Source organism: Leuciscus leuciscus (genome assembly GCF_965113295.1).
Source record: "Leuciscus leuciscus genome assembly, chromosome: 12".
Lineage (NCBI taxonomy): Eukaryota > Metazoa > Chordata > Actinopteri > Cypriniformes > Leuciscidae > Leuciscus > Leuciscus leuciscus.
In genome coordinates this window covers 35,400,773-35,419,098 of record NC_138736.1, presented here as the reverse complement: position 1 = coordinate 35,419,098, position 18,326 = coordinate 35,400,773, and the positions used below count along the sequence as shown (strand labels likewise).

The following is an 18,326-nucleotide window of genomic DNA, read 5'->3' as shown; positions in this document are numbered from 1 at the left end:
AGTAGTAAAATGCCATATGATATTATGTCTTGTTTTCTGGGGATATAAATGAAAATTAAGTGAGTTTTTTGCTTAAAACAAGCAAAATTATCTGCCAATGGGGTATGAAAAATAATCTTGTTTCTGTCTAAATTAAAATTATTTTTCTTACTCCACTGGTAGATAATGTTGCTTTTTTATAAACAACAAAACACTTAATTTAGATTTATATCCCCAGAAAACAAGACATAATATCTTATCAGATATCTTATCTTTTATTTGTTTTTAAAGTGAAAACATAATTTGACCAAACCTCAAATGATATTTGAAAGTTGTTGTTTTATATATGCAAGAAACATTTTATGAAAGGAAACGACACAGGAGCAGTTTTACTGAAGCCATTCATATGAAAAAATACATCAAACATTTAAAAACAAAGTTAAAAGTATTCTTTCGAAAGCAACACAAATAGGAAGCCACCTGTTAAATCATTATTAATACGTGAATATGAGAATTTTTACAGATGAATGGATAAAACACCAATGCATGTGCATTAAAATAGTGCACTGTAAAATTCACTGTTTAATACAAACAACATTTTCTGTCCAGATTCTAATGCATCATTACATGATTCAATCCTGTCTCGCTGAACACACACCTCACATATTAACACTCAGTGTGTGTTTTGTTCAGATGTAAGTTTCATTGAGGAATGTTGATGTTGGAGGGAATTTAAAGGCCTGATGTTAATGCAAACACATGGAAAATTACTCAAACTTAAAATCAAAACTATGCAAAAGTACAGCAATGATGAGAACAATCAAATTTAACGAAGTCACTTTGACATGAAACACATGTTGAGTTCAAATTATTTGAGTTTATCATTTAAACCAGAAAGTGCATTTACCCAATCAAATGTGTCATTCTAGTTTAGATATTTTTAACATACAGATTTAGGAGAATGTAACCTAAACTTTACATGTATAAATGATGTTAAACGTTTCATAAATGTGTTTCTATCACACAGCGCTCTGTTCTTCAGCACATCTACAGAAGCAGTTTTGAATTATTTGGCATTGCAGTTTTTGCAGAGAATCTTTGTCCCGTCGGGGAAGAATCCAGCGCCGACCAGAGACACCGAACACTCAGAACACTTAAAACACGACTGATGCCACTGACGATCCTCAAACGACACGTACTTCCCTTCTCCAAAACCTGACAAATACATGGAGAGGAGTTTCATTTTGAGCAGCCGTTTCTAAAATCTCTAAAACAACATTATCATCATTTCAAATGAACATCGTTTAAATTGTTAATAAACATTGATAAGGATGCACTCTAAGAAAAGTCTGTAAAAATATGGAACAATGTGTTAATGAAGGAATTTTCCATATTTTGAATTATGCATTGCATTGTGTTGTGATGTATGGTTAATAGAAAAGTCTGTAAACTTAACTGTAAACAGAACTTTTCTGTTTTTTATGGATTTTTTTTACAGTGTTTACTCAATGTTGTTCTAAACTGATATTGCTTACTTCTGTGTAACAAAAGAAGTTCTTACACATAGTGAAAGTGAATGGAGACTGGGGCTGTTGAGCTTTTTTTAAATGACAAAAAACAACAACATGGTTTATACAACTTGTATGTTGTATGTTTAAGTCATGTGTTGCTTGACTACTTTTGTAATTTTTTTATGTGTCACTTTTAGAGATTGACAGCCCCAGTCTCCATTCACTTTCATTAAATGAAAAAGAGCAGCATGGACTTTCTGCGTAATATCTTCTTTTGTTTTCCATAGAAGAAGTCATTTGGGTTTGCACCGAGATGAGGATGAGAAAATCAAAATAAATCTAGATATTATATATATACACTATACATTTTTTAAATGGATGATTTTTATATATATTTTTAAATAATAATTATTTTTTTGGATATGTGCTTTTTTTTGTTGAATGTCATATTCAACAATTTTATGGCTAATAGTATGATTAGTGAGAAAATGAAGCTCATAACTGGAGGAAAAAAAACACCTCAATTTTATTGAAAGGTCCAAACTGAGTAAAACATGCAATTTGTTATTGCAGATATTTATATGCCCCATAAATTGATGAAATTCTAATTGTTTGTAATGTAAATCATTGAGATCTATATAACAGTACAGCGGACTTCATGAAATGCATGTAAAAATCTGTTTTCACTCAATATCTCCCAATAATGTCTTAGTTAGATGATATTTAAATGCTTAGTTTTATAATCAAATCTCTGTAGTTTTTATTGTGGGAGGCAAAACGTATAACGCAATACAATGATGACTGAGAGATGAACAAATAAATGTAACAAATAAAAGTTGCTTCAGTCCAGTTTATCTTGAAATATTAATAACAATATAAACGTTATTCTTACATTTACTTAAAAAAATCAAGATTTCAGAGCAAAAAGACACGTGAACCACGACCTGAAGGGGGACGTTTTAGTTAAATGTACACTATAAGGCCTTTTACTTGCTAAAATGTATAAACTATCACTCAATAGATGGCATGTAGAAGATTGTGTACAAGTTTTCAGCAAAGTTTTGATAATGTTTTAGAAATGTGTGTATCATATGATACACTAGGCTTTAGGGTTAAAACCAACGCTATCTCACGACCAATTCGTACGAATTCGTACGAATGATAAAACGTTGGCTAATTCGTACTAATTCGTACGACCTCACTCGTACGAATTTGTACGATTTGTCTAAACCCACGTGATGGGTAGGTTTAGGGGCGGGGTCAGGGGTAGGTCATTCGTATGAATTCATACGAATTGGCCAATTCGTCAAATATGTACGATTTTGCAAAAATCGTACTAATTCGTACGAGTCAGGTCGTATGAATTCGTACGAATAAGCCACTTTGTAGAATTTGTACGTTTTCCCGTGAGATCGGGCTAGTTAAAACATATAAACAGTGAGATATTTGATATTGATATTTGAGTTAGATATTATATTCTCATAGGTCATGACCCGGTGGATGAGAGACTCTTGAGTCCCGATGAACAAGCAGAACTTTATTCAAACACACTCAACAGCCTCCAAACACACGACCCTGTTTATGTGACAACTGTCTCTTGTTTCTGCCAGTGTTTCTGTTCTCAGCTGAAGGAACTGCTAATGAAGAGCGCTCTTGTTATAAGGACACATTAACACACACTGACCTGTGATGGGTTTGTCACATGTTTGGGCGTACAGGTTACTGAAGCACTTCACACAGAACGGATCTTCACCCTGCGTTGTGAAAGGCTGTCCGGCCAGCTGGACTTTACAACCCGAACACAAGAAACATTCTTTATGCCAGGGCTCGTCTCTGTACGTAACGCCACCCTGAACCAAGATCTGGAAGAGACGAGACCAAACACACTGTCATTCACTGCGTACAACTTAACGAGGTTAGCAATGAAATAAAAGCAAAAAATACTCAGTATTTAGATTAATCTTAAGATATGTGTTAAAAATAAAGTTTCCAAAGGGGGTTTTCACAGTGAAAAAAGAACCTTTGCCAAAAAACATTTCAGTGAACAATTTTGAAGGCAAGACACATAAATAGGGTAAAATTTTAACAATAATAAATATCACCATACTTCTTGTGTTCATTGAATACAGTAAGAATTCCAAACATTTTTGTAAGTTTTTGGAAATATTATGTTATTTAGGCATTTTCTAATTAACTTTGCACTCATTTGCATAAACTAAAGATGTAAATAAAGTACAATTAAAAGTGTATTTTGGATGTTTTCTTTCCACTAGTCTGAAACAACATGTTATGAAAAGACAAAAAGGCTAAAATCTCAAAATTGACCAGTGCATGAAAAAACAGTATTTTTGCCTTAAAAGTAATTTTTTTCTTTATGTGAAGAATATTTTAATAGGCTTTTTCCACTTTAAAGAACCTTTTGTCCAATGGAAAGGTTTCATGGATGTTAAAGGTTCTTCATGGAATCATCATCCTTTATTTTTAAGAGTGCTAGTTTTCCTCTCACCTGTTTGCAGTGGGCGCAGCGTGGGGCGAATCGTCCCTCGTAACAGGACACACAGTAAAACTCGTCCTTATCTGGGATGAACGACTGTCCGCCGATGGGCTTCTCACAGCCGAAACAAACAAAACATTCCTCGTGCCACGAGCAGCCTCCGTACTCCAGCCGCTTAGAGCCTGAGAGATCCACATCTGTTCAAACTAACTGTACAACACTTCATTGAGCAAAGCAACGTGACAAAACCATTTTAACTTCATGTAAAGACAATGCAACTATAGTTCAATCACAGTTACATCATCACATTTTGGATCAAAGGTCACGGCACAGCTGAACAAAAGGTGAATCGAGGTGACACAGCTGGTTGTGCAGGAAGTTCTATGACCAAAAGCATGTTGAAGTAAAACAGATATTGCTGTTCTCTGTGTCATTTCCACTACCATGAAAGGAATTGTGTCTACACAATGAAAACATGCTTTACTATCGTCCACTAATCCAAGCTCTCGAAGATCAGACGGCTATGAATCCTAAACACAGAACAGAAGCTTCTGCTTAACCTCCTCGTGTTTGTCTAAAACACTCGAGATCTTCCAGTGAAGATGTGAGAGATCTCACCGTCTCTGTGTACACTAGATCGGCTGTTTCTCACAGATGTTAAATCAATCACTGTAAAGCTGATTTGAAAGAATCTGAATTGTATAAAACTCTATATGGCTTTAACAGCTCTAACTTAAACCATATTCTTTTCCAAACTTTATCTACAAAATTACTTGCTTTAAATTTGTAATTTCCTTTAGCAGGTTTTACTGTGGGAGAGGATTTTAACGAAGCCCCTGATCTGCATTTACAGATTCCCCCAAGACTTAATGTTAATCACCTTATTTTAGATATAAATGATTTTTGTAGCAGCCTTTCTTTGTTGGATGCTTACAGACACGTCCATGGAAACAGTATCTCGTCATTAACATAGTTTAAAGCATGTCACAAAAATCTAGAATAGACCTTTGGCTTATATCGGACAGGTTCTTTTAATAGCTCCTGTACTATTTCTCCTGCCCCTCTAACTGATCATGCCTATATCGATCTTGAAATATCTGAGGTTCGTGACAGTTTCCAGAGACGACCAGAATACTTTGTTTTTGCAACTTCCTTCATATTGTTCGGGCATTAAGAACATTATCGAAAAATGTAAAGTTAATTCAGACTCTGCTATTGCAAAGTGGGAACTTTTTAAATATGAGTGCCGAAACTTCTCTATACAGTTTGGTAAACAACTTTCTAAGGCAAAGGAGTCGAGAAGCTCTGCGATCATAAAGGAAATTAATAATATTGTATGTCTTACATCTCCCAGTGAACAGGACAAGGAGAAGTTGTATTTATTGAAGGAAGATCTTGATGTTCTTTATGCAGAAAAGCAGGGGCGTGTCTAGAGCATTTTCAGTGGGGGGGCCATGCTGGGGCACTGCCTCCAAACGGGGTGGTCGCCAGTGACCAAAAAAAAAAAAAGAGCTAAATTCTACAGTATATTACGTAAATCCTATTGATTTTATAATTTTTTTAACTTGAATAAAGTTACTTGTAAACAAATGTAGTAATAAAGCACATTTTGATTAATTTAGTTGTTTGTCATCCCTGTATATATCCATTAAGTTAAATTTGAGAGCCAGTGTTTATTATTTTTTGTGTTTTCATAAAACTAACAAGTTTATCAAATAAAAACAATTTTTAATAATGAGCAATTTTAAAATCCCAGAAGCAGAAACGATGTCAATTATTTTCTTTTAATAAGTAGTTTGGCCATTACAATATACAGTAGTTTTATTCACAATCTCTTTCAAATAATAATAAATTAATAAATAAAAAATTTCCCCCACTGTAATAATTCAAATGGTTTGGTCAAAACATCATAGTGTTTCATTCACATTTCTTTCAGATTAAATTACAAAAAAGCTGAGTAACACAGAGTTAAAGTTTTAGCACTGTAACAGTTCAAATGAAAACAACACATAATGTTTTATAAAATGTTTTATAAAAAAAACATTTTACTAACATTGTCACTAACATTTTAGTAACTAAACTGAATTTTATTAGGTTTAGTGACAACATGTTACAATGTTTACATGATACAATTTCTGGTAAGCTACGCTTTTTTATTATTTCAATTCAATTCAATTATTGTGATTTGATTTAATATTGACTCATTTGGATAAATATTAGGTAGGCTACACAAGATAGGCGTTATTTTTCCTCAAGAAAAAAACAACTCACCTAATGCTGTAAACATACTGCCCTATCAGCTGGTAGTAGGCTATTATTTAAGGTTAAAAATAACTCAAATTAAATATAATGCGTTTTTTTTATTATTATAATAACTTTAATGATATAAGTAAAAATATAATAAATATGTAATATAGAACACATATTTAGCTAAATAATCTCTATAGCTATTTTTTTTTCTTGCCAACTATGTGCTATAGCCTATATTATGTTCATTAAATGGCTTTCCTGAGGTAAATGTGACAATTGTTCTGCTATGTTATTGACTTCTTCACGCTGATGAAAAACACTGATTGATCGATATTATGTATGAGGAATATACATTTCGGTAAGTTGTACAGTAGGCTACTGTATCTTTCAGTGTTCATTCATGTTTTTTTTACTATTAGCTATTACTATCTGTCACGTAGCATTTACAAGCGCCAAAACGGTATTTATTGTTTGAATTTCGTAATAAAATTGACAGAATCTGAGAGCTGAGATTTTTGTATATCATAAGTAACCTGCTCTGTCTAGTCTGTCGGTTTCCGTGTCCTCTTTGCTTCGCGATTTTTCTGTGCGTGAGAAAATGGATGTGTGGCGTGAGAGAGTATGAAAATTGCGTGTCTCACGGTGAATGCGTGAGAGTTGGCAGCAGCACTGTAAAAACAGTAGCAGAAAGAGAGAAAAACAGTCGAAAAAGGCAGACCTCAACTAAAACAGCTGGAACTAAAACTTCTGTTTCGGTGGTGACTGGCAGCTCTTTGTTTGGTGTCTTGACTTCCCACTCTTGATTGATAAAGTAAAAGTCCAAGTCTGCGACGACCGTTGTTTATCTGGCGCTGCACTTCTTTGAAGTAAAACTTCAGTAGAGTCTATAAAACTGATTGGTCGTAAAATGAACCAATCACAAGACATCTTATAGGGGGGGCACCTGGGGTGGCCAATCGAATTTCAGGGGGGCCCGGTGCCCCCCCTGGCCACCACGTAGACCCGCCCCTGTTCCAAATTATAAAAGTATCTGGAATTAGTTTCCCCTTCCTCTAACCAACGTCTTCATGATCTAACAAATGTTCCTTTTGCCTTGATTATATATAATTGATCTAACTGTCATGGTTCTGTCACTTCTGCTTTTGTTACTAGTTCTGTGTGGTGACAGAGCTATGACATTTCCTGTCTGTCTCGTGTTTTGTTAGTTTAGTTTCATGTGAGCACATGGCTCCTGATTATTCCTGTGCCATGTGCTTTCTGTCTAATTGTTAGCTCCTCCCTTCTCGTTATTTGTTTAGTAATTAGCATTCCTCACCTGTTGTCTCGTTACCCTCGTGTGTGTTTCCTTTATAGCCTCATTTGTGTTTTCAGTCCGGTGCTGGTTCGTTTGTCTAAGTTCCTGTTTCTTGTTCCTAGTGTTTTTGCCTTGTTAGTATTTGTTCTGGTTTTTCCCCCACGTGGGAGTTTTGTTTACACTTTGTATTTTGTTTGGTTGGTTAATTAAAATCTTACCTTTGTTTTCCTGCAATTGAGTCCTCGTTTATGTTTCCTGATTATCACGTGACACTAACTCAGCCTGCAGATTCATTAACAAATTAGAATTCCCATCAGTATTATTATTAGTGATGTTAAATAGCTCTAATAATTTCCTCTTCCTTTGACTTATTACACTTTGCAACTTCTTTGCCTTTATCAATTGCACTAAATCTAATCTGAATCCATAAAATACCAATTTTTACAGTATAAATTTGTTCGCTTAGCTTGATTCCAATATGTTTGTATTATCTTCTTAATTTCTTGTTGAAAACTATTATTTTCCAATAATCTATTAAGTTTCCAATAAGTCTTAGAGCCTTTATATGAAGCTTCTTTATTCCTTTTAATGAGAAGATAAATCATTTTGTGATCAGACAATATCGATGGTTCAACTGATACTCTGTTTGTATTTTGTTCTAATGAATTAGAAATTAACCAAATATCGATTATTGACTGTTTAGATTTATCCCTATTACTCCATGTGAACTCTTTCAAATGTGGGTGTTTATCTCCATATATCAATTACCCCTAAATTTTCACAAAATATAGATAGCTCTGAATCACCTGTAGATGATCTTATTGGAATAGGAATTCTATCCATCTTAACATCTGGGACAATATTAAAGTCCCCACCTAGAATCATTTCAATATCATGAAATCTTTTATTTTGTTAATCTCATTTTCAATATCAGAGAACAAATCATCATATTTTTTAATATGTTCCCATCAATGGATACCGTTAGACAACACATGTAAATGTGTGAACAGGAGGAGCTCTGACATCACTGTAGTTCAGAGAGAGATTCAGAGAAAGTGAAACTAACTTGATCAACAACAATATGGACTCCTGAAACGATCAACCTCTTTAAACTACAGAATATTTATTGATCCGTTCAAAGAGTCTTGTGGACACATCTGATCCTCACAGGTAAGAGATAGAAATATAAGAGAGATTGTGCTGAACAGGTTTCTAATGGAAGTGAACTAGTTTAGTAGGTTTATGTCGAACTGGAATAAGTTGAACAGAACCAGGTTTAAGCATATATAATACTCAACTATTTTAGTTGTTTACTGCACTGAAATGGTATCAGAAATGTATTAAAAGTGTGTCATTTGATTGGTTGTAAAGCAAAGTTTGGTGTTTCTGTCATTTTGTCACACGACAGAAAGACTAAAGAAACAGGAAGTAAATGACCTGCAGATTCACTGAACACAAACCTGCTAAACTGCAGATGAAAATCACATTTATAATAAACTAGATTAAAACTACACTTGACATAATGTATTTTCTGGAGAGATAAAATATATATATTTCTTTATTTCTTGGAAAATATATCACTTGTACTTTGTACTTTTGTTAATCTAAACAGCAGGTCAAAGTTCAGATTGTTGAGCTTCTTACTGAATTTCAAATTAATGATTGTGTTTCCCTCACTATCAATTCTTATACATTAATTTAAACCAATTTAATATAAATATTGATTAAATTGTCATAATCAAATATTGTTTTAAGTCTGACATTTTTTTTAAGTTAAATAACTTGAATGTCACTCTCTTACAGATGTCAATAAAACTGAAGAGCTGTTTGAAATGATTTGACTTGAAATAATATTATGATGAATAAGTAAAACTAAACCGGACTCGAGGAAAGATATCATTTAAACCTCAGTGACTAAATACACACTCATTAGGAGCAAATCTAGGCTTAGATGTTTCTTATCTGTCCATTGATTATACAAAAACATTTATTTTCTTGAAAACGAAGAGGGAAGAACAATGGCAGAATCTTCACCAACATTAACAAAAGCAAGAAAAACCAGGAGACAGAGTATTGAGTATACACCTCCATGTAAGTCAATAAAAATAAATAAATAGAAAGCAAGAAGAATGAATTAGTGCATGAATAACTTTCACTCTTCTCATATAATATTTAATATGTACAGTTCAGGAGTGTACAGCAAAATCATTATCATTATTATTATCATTATTAAAATCAATGTTTCAAATCAGTATTGCTCCTTCGTGTATTTATTTATTTGGTACAGTAAGTGTTCGTGTAATGAGCTTCACATTAGAGTTCTGATCAGCTTTGCTGGGTTCATTTAGCAGTAATGATCAGCTGACTGAACATGATCTCTAATATATTTGAGTAGTGCAGGTGATTTATCTTCTTCATTTCTCTCTCCAGTGATGTCTTCCTCCAGCGGTCCACTGACTGAGGAGCTTCAGTGCTCTATATGTCTGGACGTGTTCACTGATCCAGTCAGCACTCCATGTGGACACAACTTCTGCAAGACCTGTCTGAATAAGTGCTGGGACAACAGCCAGACCTGCAACTGTCCATATTGTAAAGAAACATTCAAGCACAGACCTGATCTCAAGATTAACACCACACTCCGAGAGATCGTAGATCACTGTAAAAAGAAAAGTCCTGAGAAAAAAGCTGAAGTTCTGAAAAAAGCTGAAGTTCTGTGTGACGTCTGTGAGGAAAGAAAGCTGAAAGCCCTGAAGTCGTGTCTGGTGTGTCAGAGCTCTTACTGTGAAACTCACCTGGAGACTCATTTGAGAGTGGCAGGTTTAAAGAAACACAAACTGATCAATCCTGTGAGTAATCTGGAGGACTATATATGTCAGAAACATGAGAGACCTCTGGAGCTGTTCTGTAGAGATGATCAGACATGTGTGTGTCTGTCCTGCACTGAAGGAGACCACAGGAACCACAACACTGTTTCTTTAGAAGAGGAGAGTGAAGAGAAGAAGGTAGAAGTTACTGACAAACTGATTTTAAATGGCTCTTATAATGAGGAATCACATGTTCTTTAATACAAATTAATCGATTATGAAAACATATTGTGTGTTGTTCTCTGTCTATAGACTCAACTGATGAAGACACAGAAAGACACACAGCAGAAGATCCAGGACAGAATCAAGAAGATTCAAGACGTCAAACACTCAGCAGAAGTCAGAAAAGTGAGTTTAAAATTATTTAATTAAATTAATTTTAATATCTATTGTTGTTTATTAAATTGTTGTATAAAATCAATTTCACACTCACAGTCTCAGTTGGTCTGAATATCGACACGTCTGTGATTCCCTGATCACTTAGTAAAGTAATAACACATCTCTCCTCAACAAGACACATGATTTGAGGAATCATTCAGTGCAAACGCTGCAGAATGAGGGATTTTGAAAACCGCCTAAAAACACGAGAAATGAGAAATAATAACACTGATTCTTCTCTTAACAAACACCACTAATAATGTGTTGATTGTCCTGGTTGAGCAGAGAAACACAGAGAAGGAGAAAGCAGCCCATGTGGAGCTCTTCACTGATCTCATCCGCTCCATTGAGAGATGTCAGACTGAACTGCTGGAGATGATGGAGGAGCAGCAGAAAGCAGCAGAGAAACAGGAGGAAGAGCTCATTGAAGAGCTGGAGCAGGAGATCACTGAGCTAAAGATGAGAAACACTGAGCTGGAGCAGCTCTCACACACTGAAGATCACCTCCACCTCCTACAGGTCAGTCAACATCTCTCTGATCAATGATAATGCAGTATATGACACCATAACACTCCCCATGCTGAAGGATTTCTCCTCTCTCCTGCTGTAGATTTACTCATCCCTGTGCAGCTCTAGAAACACCAGGAACTGGTCTGAGATCAGTGTGAAGACTGATGAGAGTCTGGAGACTCTGAGGAGAGCTCTGACTAAACTGCAGGACTCTCTACAGGAGAAACTCACGCTAACTGGTACAGCAATATCAAATACACCGTACAGATACATATATTTATCATCTTTTAATATCAGTAATGAAGAATGAGTCTGTTAAAGCTGAAATAAGAGAAGTGTGTCATCATGTGTTTGTGTCTCATTATCATCACAGTTCTTCTTGAAGAGAGCAGGTCATATTCATCTCTAATTTCAGAAAACATGCAGTAAATTCATCTTGTACTAGAAGCTTCATCACTGTAACCAGAACCTTGAGGCTTTAGTAAATCTGTGAACACTTTTAGATGAGAAACTACAGAAAGAAACATTCATTTTCTGCCATTTTCTGCATTTTCTGTTGGTCTTTTCAGCTGTTTCATCTAAATGTTGTGATAATGTGTCAGATAAAATCAGTTTAGCAGAAGAAAATCAAATCAATAGACATCATGAATTTAAGATGCAAATTTTTATTGGAATATTTCTGACCTGTAGTTCAATCAGCTTTGCAGTTCTGGGCTTTAATTTTATTTTTCTTAAAGATTATTTTTTTATAGTGTTGTCTTTGCTGAATAACCACAACACTAATCCACTCCAAAACTGAGATGAATAACATTAGCCATAACAATATCTAAAATAAAAATTTAATAAAATGTTTCACAAAACATTCTCATAGATGTTCTAAAAAGGAGGAATATTTCGAGCTCAAACACAATAGGAGTTCAGGGATTCTCTAAATATCAGCAGAGAAACATTGATCAGATTAAACATGATGTTGTACACATTTCTTTAAATATAATCTTAAATCTTGTCTATAATTCCACACATAAACATGTCAAAGATCTGATGGTGTTTTATTGTCATTTGTCTCTACAGAACTGAAGAGGATACAGCAGTATGCAGGTACAGTGTGCTGTCTGCACTACACTAGATTACATTCAGATACTCACAGCTTCATCACTGACCGACAGTATGATTAAACACTGATTACATATTACAAACATCATCACTAAATATCTGTATTAAGTTGTGATTTATATTCTCTGTTTTCTCAGTGGATGTGACTCTGGATCCTGATACAGCTCATCCTAAACTCATCCTGTCTGATGATGGAAAACAAGTGAGACATGGAGACATTACACAGAAACTCCCAGACAAACCAGAGAGATTTGATAGGCATGCAATTGTCCTGGGAAAGGAGGGATTCTCCTCAGGGAGATTTTATTTTGAGGTGCAGGTGAAGGGAAAGACTGACTGGGATTTAGGAGTGGTCAGAGAATCCATTAACAGGAAGGGAGTGATCACAGCGAGTCCCAGTAATGGATACTGGACTGTGGCTCTGAGGAATGGGAATGAATATAGTGCCTGTGCTGCTCCTCCTGTCTCTCTGCGTGTGAGAGTGAAGCCGCAGCGGGTCGGTGTGTTTGTGGATTATGAGGAGGGTCTGCTCTCCTTTTATGATGTGGAGTCCAGCTCTCATCTCTACTCTTTCACTGATCAGTCTTTCACTGGGAAACTCTATCCATTTTTTAGCCCAGAACCTAATGCTGGAGGTAAAAACTCAACTCCACTGATCATCACACCTGTCAATTACAATAAATTAATGTACAGCCTTAATATGAAATTATTTATATAATTACAAATCTAAACATGTTTTGCTATATTTTCATCATTTGTTTTTCATTGTTAAAATCTATAATTCTAGCTATAATTGCAAATTATATTGAAAATATAATATTTGTTTAACAATTTTATTTTCAACTTTTCATAATTATCCATGCCATTGTTTTCTCCCATTTCAACCTGACAAAGTGAAAGTGCCTGTTTTTTTTTTTTTTTTTTTTTTTTTTTTTTTTTACATTAAAATAAACCAAACCAAACTATGATAACATGATAAATTATATCAAAGCTGTTTCTACCATTAATTACAGATCTGTGATAATATTGTGGTAAATCTGATGGTGATACAGAACTGTATGATTACCATATTCATATACAACAAGATGTATCTTCAAAGTATACCCTAAAAGAAAACCATGATATTATGATCATGGTAATAACAAAATATTTAAAAAAATTAAAAAGGAGAAGAAGAAGAAGAAAAAAAACAAACATTGTAGGTCTATTACCAAGTTACCATGTCAAATGTTTAACCATAATATTAGAATAGAATAGAATAGAATAGAATAGAATAGAATAGAATAGAATAGAATAGAATAGAATAACAGACAAATTAAAAAAAAAAAAGAATATTTTTTTACATTTAATCTGTTTAGTGATTTGTTTTTAGTTTACTTGGTTAAAAATTGTTCTTTGTGAGTGCTATGTCTGGTAAATAATTTTTGATTGTGCATCTTTAGTCCTGATTATGATTAATAATGATGCCTACACCACACATTAATGGATGAATGTACTGGATCCACATTTTAATGCTCAGTTTGTGTATTGAGTGTGTGTTGCAGTATTTAACACATGATGGATCGAGTGATTGTTTAGTTCTGATGGTTTTAACAGAGACGGCAGGACAAATGTTCTGTCCACTGAGGTTTAGGACACAAGATGAAACCAAAGACCCCAGAGAACGGCTTTAATGGGACCCGGAGTCTCTCCTGGGACAAAGACACAATTTATATATTTCCATAAACAGAGTCCACTGCATCTAATGGAAGAGTCATGAGAATTTCTTAAACCAACGGCTACAGATTATGTTTATAAAGGTTTGAAAAGATTATTTCTGCTTTGTGATGTTTATAATCCTCATATTTTTGTTTCTGGACCTTTTTATGTAAAGTAAGTCTATTTGTACTTAAAATGTATCTGATCATCATTGATAAAAATGTCAATTTTTATCATTTTCACATTTTTTTTATTTTTTTTTTAGATTTTTCAAAAATAATAATCTTGTTTCTGTCTGAATTCAGATTATTTTTCTTACTCCACTGGTAGATAATGTTGTTTTTTTAAACAACAAAACATTTAATTTTGATTTATATCCCCAGAAAACAAGACATAATATCTTATCAGATATCTTATCTTTTATTTGTTTTTAAAGTGAAAACATAATTTGACTAAACCTGAAATGATATTTGAAAGTTGTTGTTTTATGTATGTAACAAATATTTTATGAAAGGAAACAACATGAGCAGTTTTACTGAAGCCATTCATATGTAAAAATACATCAAACATTTAAAAACAAAGTTAAAATATTCTTTTGAAAGCAACACAAATAGGAAGCCACCTGTTAAATCATTATTAATACGTGAATATGAGAATTTTTACAGATTAATGGATAAAACACCAATGCATGTGCATTAAAATAGTGCACTGTAAAATTCACTGTTTAATACAAACAACATTTTCTGTCCAGATTCTAATGCATCATTACATGATTCAATCCTGTCTCGCTGAACACACACCTCACATATTAACACTCAGTGTGTGTTTTGTTCAGATGTAAGTTTCATTGAGGAATGTTGATGTTGGAGGGAATTTAAAGGCCTGATGTTAATGCAAACACATGGAAAATTACTCAAACGTAAAATCAAAACTATGCAAAGAAGGACGGCAATGATGAGAACAATAAAATCTCAGGAAACTGAGTCACTTTGGCATGAAACACATGATGAGTTCAAATTATTTGAGTTTATCATTTAAACTATAAAATGCATTTACCCAATCAAATGTGTCGTTCTAGTTGAGATTTTAACATACAGATTTAGGAGAATGTAACCAAAACTTTACATGTATAAATGATGTCAAGCGTTTCATAAATGTGTTTCTACAGAAGCAGTTTTGAATTATTTGGCATTGCAGTTTTTGCAGAGAATCTTTGTCCCGTCGGGGAAGAATCCAGCGCCGACCAGAGACACCGAACACTCAGAACACTTAAAACACGACTGATGCCACTGACGATCCTCAAACGACACGTACTTCCCTTCTCCAAAACCTGACAAAAACATTGAGAGGAGTTTCATTTTGAGCAGCCGTTTCTAAAATCTCTAAAACAACATTATCATCATTTCATATGAACATCATTTAAATTGTTCATAAACATTGATAAGGACACACTCTAAGAAAAGTCTGTAAAAAGGAATTTTCCATATTTATGTTTCACAGATGTTTTACCCGTATTTTGAATTATGCATTGTGTTGTGATGTATGGTTAATATAAAAGTCTGTAAACTTAACAGATAATGTCCTAAAATTACCAGTGTCTTTTCTGCTTTTTTATGGATTTTAACGTTGTTCTGCTAAACATGATTTACTCAATGTTGTTCCAAACTTATATTGCTTGCTTGCTTCTGTGTAACAAAAGAAGTTCTTATAGACATAATGAAAGTGAATGGAGACTGGGGCTGTTGAGCTCCAAATGACTAAAAAAGCAACATAGAAATGGTTTATACAACTAGTATGTTATATGTTTAAGTTATCTGAAGTCATGTTTTGCTTGACTACTTCTGTGATTTCTTTTTTCCCCCACTTTTATAGCTTGACAGCCAACATGGACTTTCTGAGTAATATCTTCTTTTGTTTTCCATAGAAGAAGTCATTGGGGTTTGGACCGAGATGAGGATTAGAAAATCAAAATAAATCTATGTTATTATATATATATTTAATTTTTTTAAATGGACGATTTTTTATATTTTAAATTTTTATTTATTTTTATTTTTTTTTGCATATGTGCTTTCTTTTTGTCACGGTTCATGAATTCACTGACTCTTTCTCGCGATGTGTTTGTGCATATGTGTGTGTGTGGGCGTGGTCGCTGATCAGCCGCTGATTGTCATCAGCGCCAGCTGATTCTGATCAGCGATCTCTATTTAAGCTCATGGTCTTTCGTCCTGTGTTTGTCAGATTGTTGTGGGATTTATCCCTGTGCAGTGTGGTCTTTGTTGGTGTTCCTGGTTCCCGTTTTGGAGTTCGTGTTGAGTTCTGTCTGCCTGTCTTCTTCCAAGGATCCTGTCTCGTCTCATCACATCACGGGTTCGTGTTTGTGTTCCTGTCAGCCTGCCTCATCAGAAGGACCTCATCTCATCTCATCTCATCACGCCAAGGGATTCGGGTTGCCCATCTGCCCCCTGCGCTACCAGGGATTATTGGACTGTGTGATTGATACTCCTTCTACGTGTTCTTTCAATAAACCTGAGTTCTTGCATTTGCATCTTCTGTCTTCATTGAAACGTTACAGAACGATCTGACCATCATGGATGCAGCGAGAACCCCAGACCTGGCCGAGTTCCTGTCCAGAAGCGCTACGAGGATGGACCAGCAGGAGGAAAATTTAGCCCTGACTGGACGCGCTGTACAAGCCTTGGTAGCGCAGGTGTCCGAGCTCACCCAGCGGATTCAAGAACTAGCGACTCCCACTGCGCCACCCACACCGCCAACTCCACCCACGCCCCCGCCGACCAACCATCCACCTGAGCCGAGATTACCTGCTCCAGAGAGGTACAACGGTGAGCCACAACTATGTAGAGCGTTTCTAACCAAGTGTTCCATGTTTTTTGCTCTGCAACCCCAGACTTTTGCTTCAGAAAAAGCCAAGGTGGCTCTGGTTCTTACCCAACTGTCTGGACGTGCGGCTCAGTGGGGAACGGCGGTGTGGGAAAATCGAGATCCATGCTGTTCCTCGTTCCAGTCACTCGCGGCTGAGATGAAGAGGGTGTTCGATCGAGCGGTGGCCGGAAGAGAAGCTGCACGTCAACTAGCTGATCTTCGCCAGGGAAGTCAATCGGTCACCGACTATTCGATCGAGTTCCGCACCCTCGCCGCGGAGTGTCACTGGAACGAGGAGGCGCAGTGGGATATGTTCCTGCATGGGCTGGCTGACCGTATCCAGGGGGAGATTTACGCCTTGGATCTTCCGAAGGATCTTAATGGACTGATCGAGCTGGCCCTGCGGGTGGATGCCCGACTGCAGCGGGTGGAACAACATGCTCGCAGGACCCTGGTTCCAGAGACCTTCGCAGCCCCCCGGGCCAGTGGCGGGGATACGGTCAGCCCAACCTTCGATCACGAGCCCATGCAAGTGGGTAGAGCTCGGCTCTCCCGGGAGGAGAGAGAACGACGGAGATCCCGGAGGTTGTGCCTTTATTGTGGAGGAACTGGCCATTTCATCAACACCTGCCCCGTAAAAGAGCGAGCTCGGCAGTAAGCAGGAGGCTACTGTCGGGCGGCATCTCCACCAGCAAGACCTCCTCCACTCTCCTCCCGGTGAGACTGCAATGGGCAACCCGTTTCTACAACTGTCATGCACTCCTGGATTCTGGGGCCGAGGGGATTTTTATGGACTTATCTTTGGCACGTAAGCTGCAAATTCCCATCATACCACTCACTAACCCGATTTCTGTCAACGCACTCAACGGACAAGAACTGCCAGTCATTTCATTCACTACTGATTATCTGACACTCATAACCTCTGGCAACCACACAGAAGAACTCTCATTCCTACTCCTTGACTCTCCTCATACTCCGGTGGTCCTCGGTCATCCCTGGCTCACCCAGCACAATCCCAGGGTTGACTGGGGTCACAATTCTGTGTCTGCTTGGAGCACTAAGTGTTATGCGTCTTGTTTAGTGTCTGCCTGTTCTTCGGTGTCCAGTTCTGTTTTGCAGGAGGAGTCGGTGAATTTGTCTAACGTGCCCGCGGAGTACCTCGACCTGAAGGAAGTGTTCAGTAAGTCTCGGGCTGCTTCTCTTCCTCCGCATCGTCCCTATGACTGTGCTATAGATCTTATGCCAGGTACGTCTCCGCCTAAAGGCAAGTTATACTCTCTTTCAGTTCCGGAGAGGGAGGCCATGGAGAAATACATTTCTGATTCTCTAGCTTCCGAGTTCATTCGTCCTTCCTC

At 36.2% G+C, this 18,326-nt stretch overlaps 3 protein-coding genes across 6 annotated transcripts in view; 2 read left to right on the top strand and 1 right to left on the bottom strand.

Moving 5' to 3' along the window:
* Positions 1-233: 233 nt before the first annotated feature.
* On the bottom strand, positions 234-5,059 carry LOC309510743 (four and a half LIM domains protein 3-like; the record flags this gene model as incomplete). The annotated part of the gene is made up of 4 exons (XM_082185610.1): positions 234-1,194; positions 3,175-3,352; positions 3,997-4,181; positions 5,053-5,059. The coding sequence occupies 4 exons, from the start codon at positions 5,057-5,059 to the stop codon at positions 1,046-1,048; spliced, it is 519 nt and encodes a 172-aa protein (XP_082041736.1). The 3' UTR covers positions 234-1,045.
* A 3,500-nt stretch (positions 5,060-8,559) lies between these two features.
* Positions 8,560-14,206, top strand: LOC309511132 (E3 ubiquitin-protein ligase TRIM39-like). 4 transcript variants are annotated; one of them, XM_082186200.1, is made up of 8 exons: positions 8,568-8,698; positions 9,536-9,619; positions 9,959-10,530; positions 10,645-10,740; positions 11,056-11,289; positions 11,381-11,519; positions 12,352-12,378; positions 12,531-14,206. In XM_082186200.1, the coding sequence occupies exons 2-8, from the start codon at positions 9,547-9,549 to the stop codon at positions 13,109-13,111; spliced, it is 1,722 nt and encodes a 573-aa protein (XP_082042326.1). In that variant the 5' UTR covers positions 8,568-8,698; positions 9,536-9,546; the 3' UTR covers positions 13,112-14,206. The 4 variants fall into 4 exon arrangements, with proteins under 4 accessions (XP_082042328.1, XP_082042326.1, XP_082042325.1 ...); XM_082186199.1 differs by having other exon boundaries at positions 12,343-12,378; XM_082186201.1 differs by having other exon boundaries at positions 9,959-10,536; positions 10,660-10,740; positions 12,343-12,378.
* The window catches only part of LOC309511135 (E3 ubiquitin-protein ligase TRIM39-like), a 175,420-nt gene continuing 165,708 nt past the window's right edge, over positions 8,615-18,326 (top strand). The window contains exon 1 of the mRNA XM_082186216.1: positions 8,615-8,698. The gene's annotated coding sequence lies outside the window, so the exon portion shown is untranslated. The remainder of the gene's footprint in view (positions 8,699-18,326) is intronic.

Excerpts from the sequence above, each read along its gene's own strand:
- LOC309511132 (XM_082186199.1), top strand. The coding sequence starts at position 9,547 with ATGGCAGAATCTTCACCAACATTAACAAAAGCAAGAAAAACCAGGAGA. Across the intron at positions 9,620-9,958 it reads TATTGAGTATACACCTCCAT|TGATGTCTTCCTCCAGCGGT; the intron begins GTAAGTCAATAA and ends TTCTCTCTCCAG. Across the intron at positions 10,741-11,055 it reads ACTCAGCAGAAGTCAGAAAA|AGAAACACAGAGAAGGAGAA; the intron begins GTGAGTTTAAAA and ends CTGGTTGAGCAG.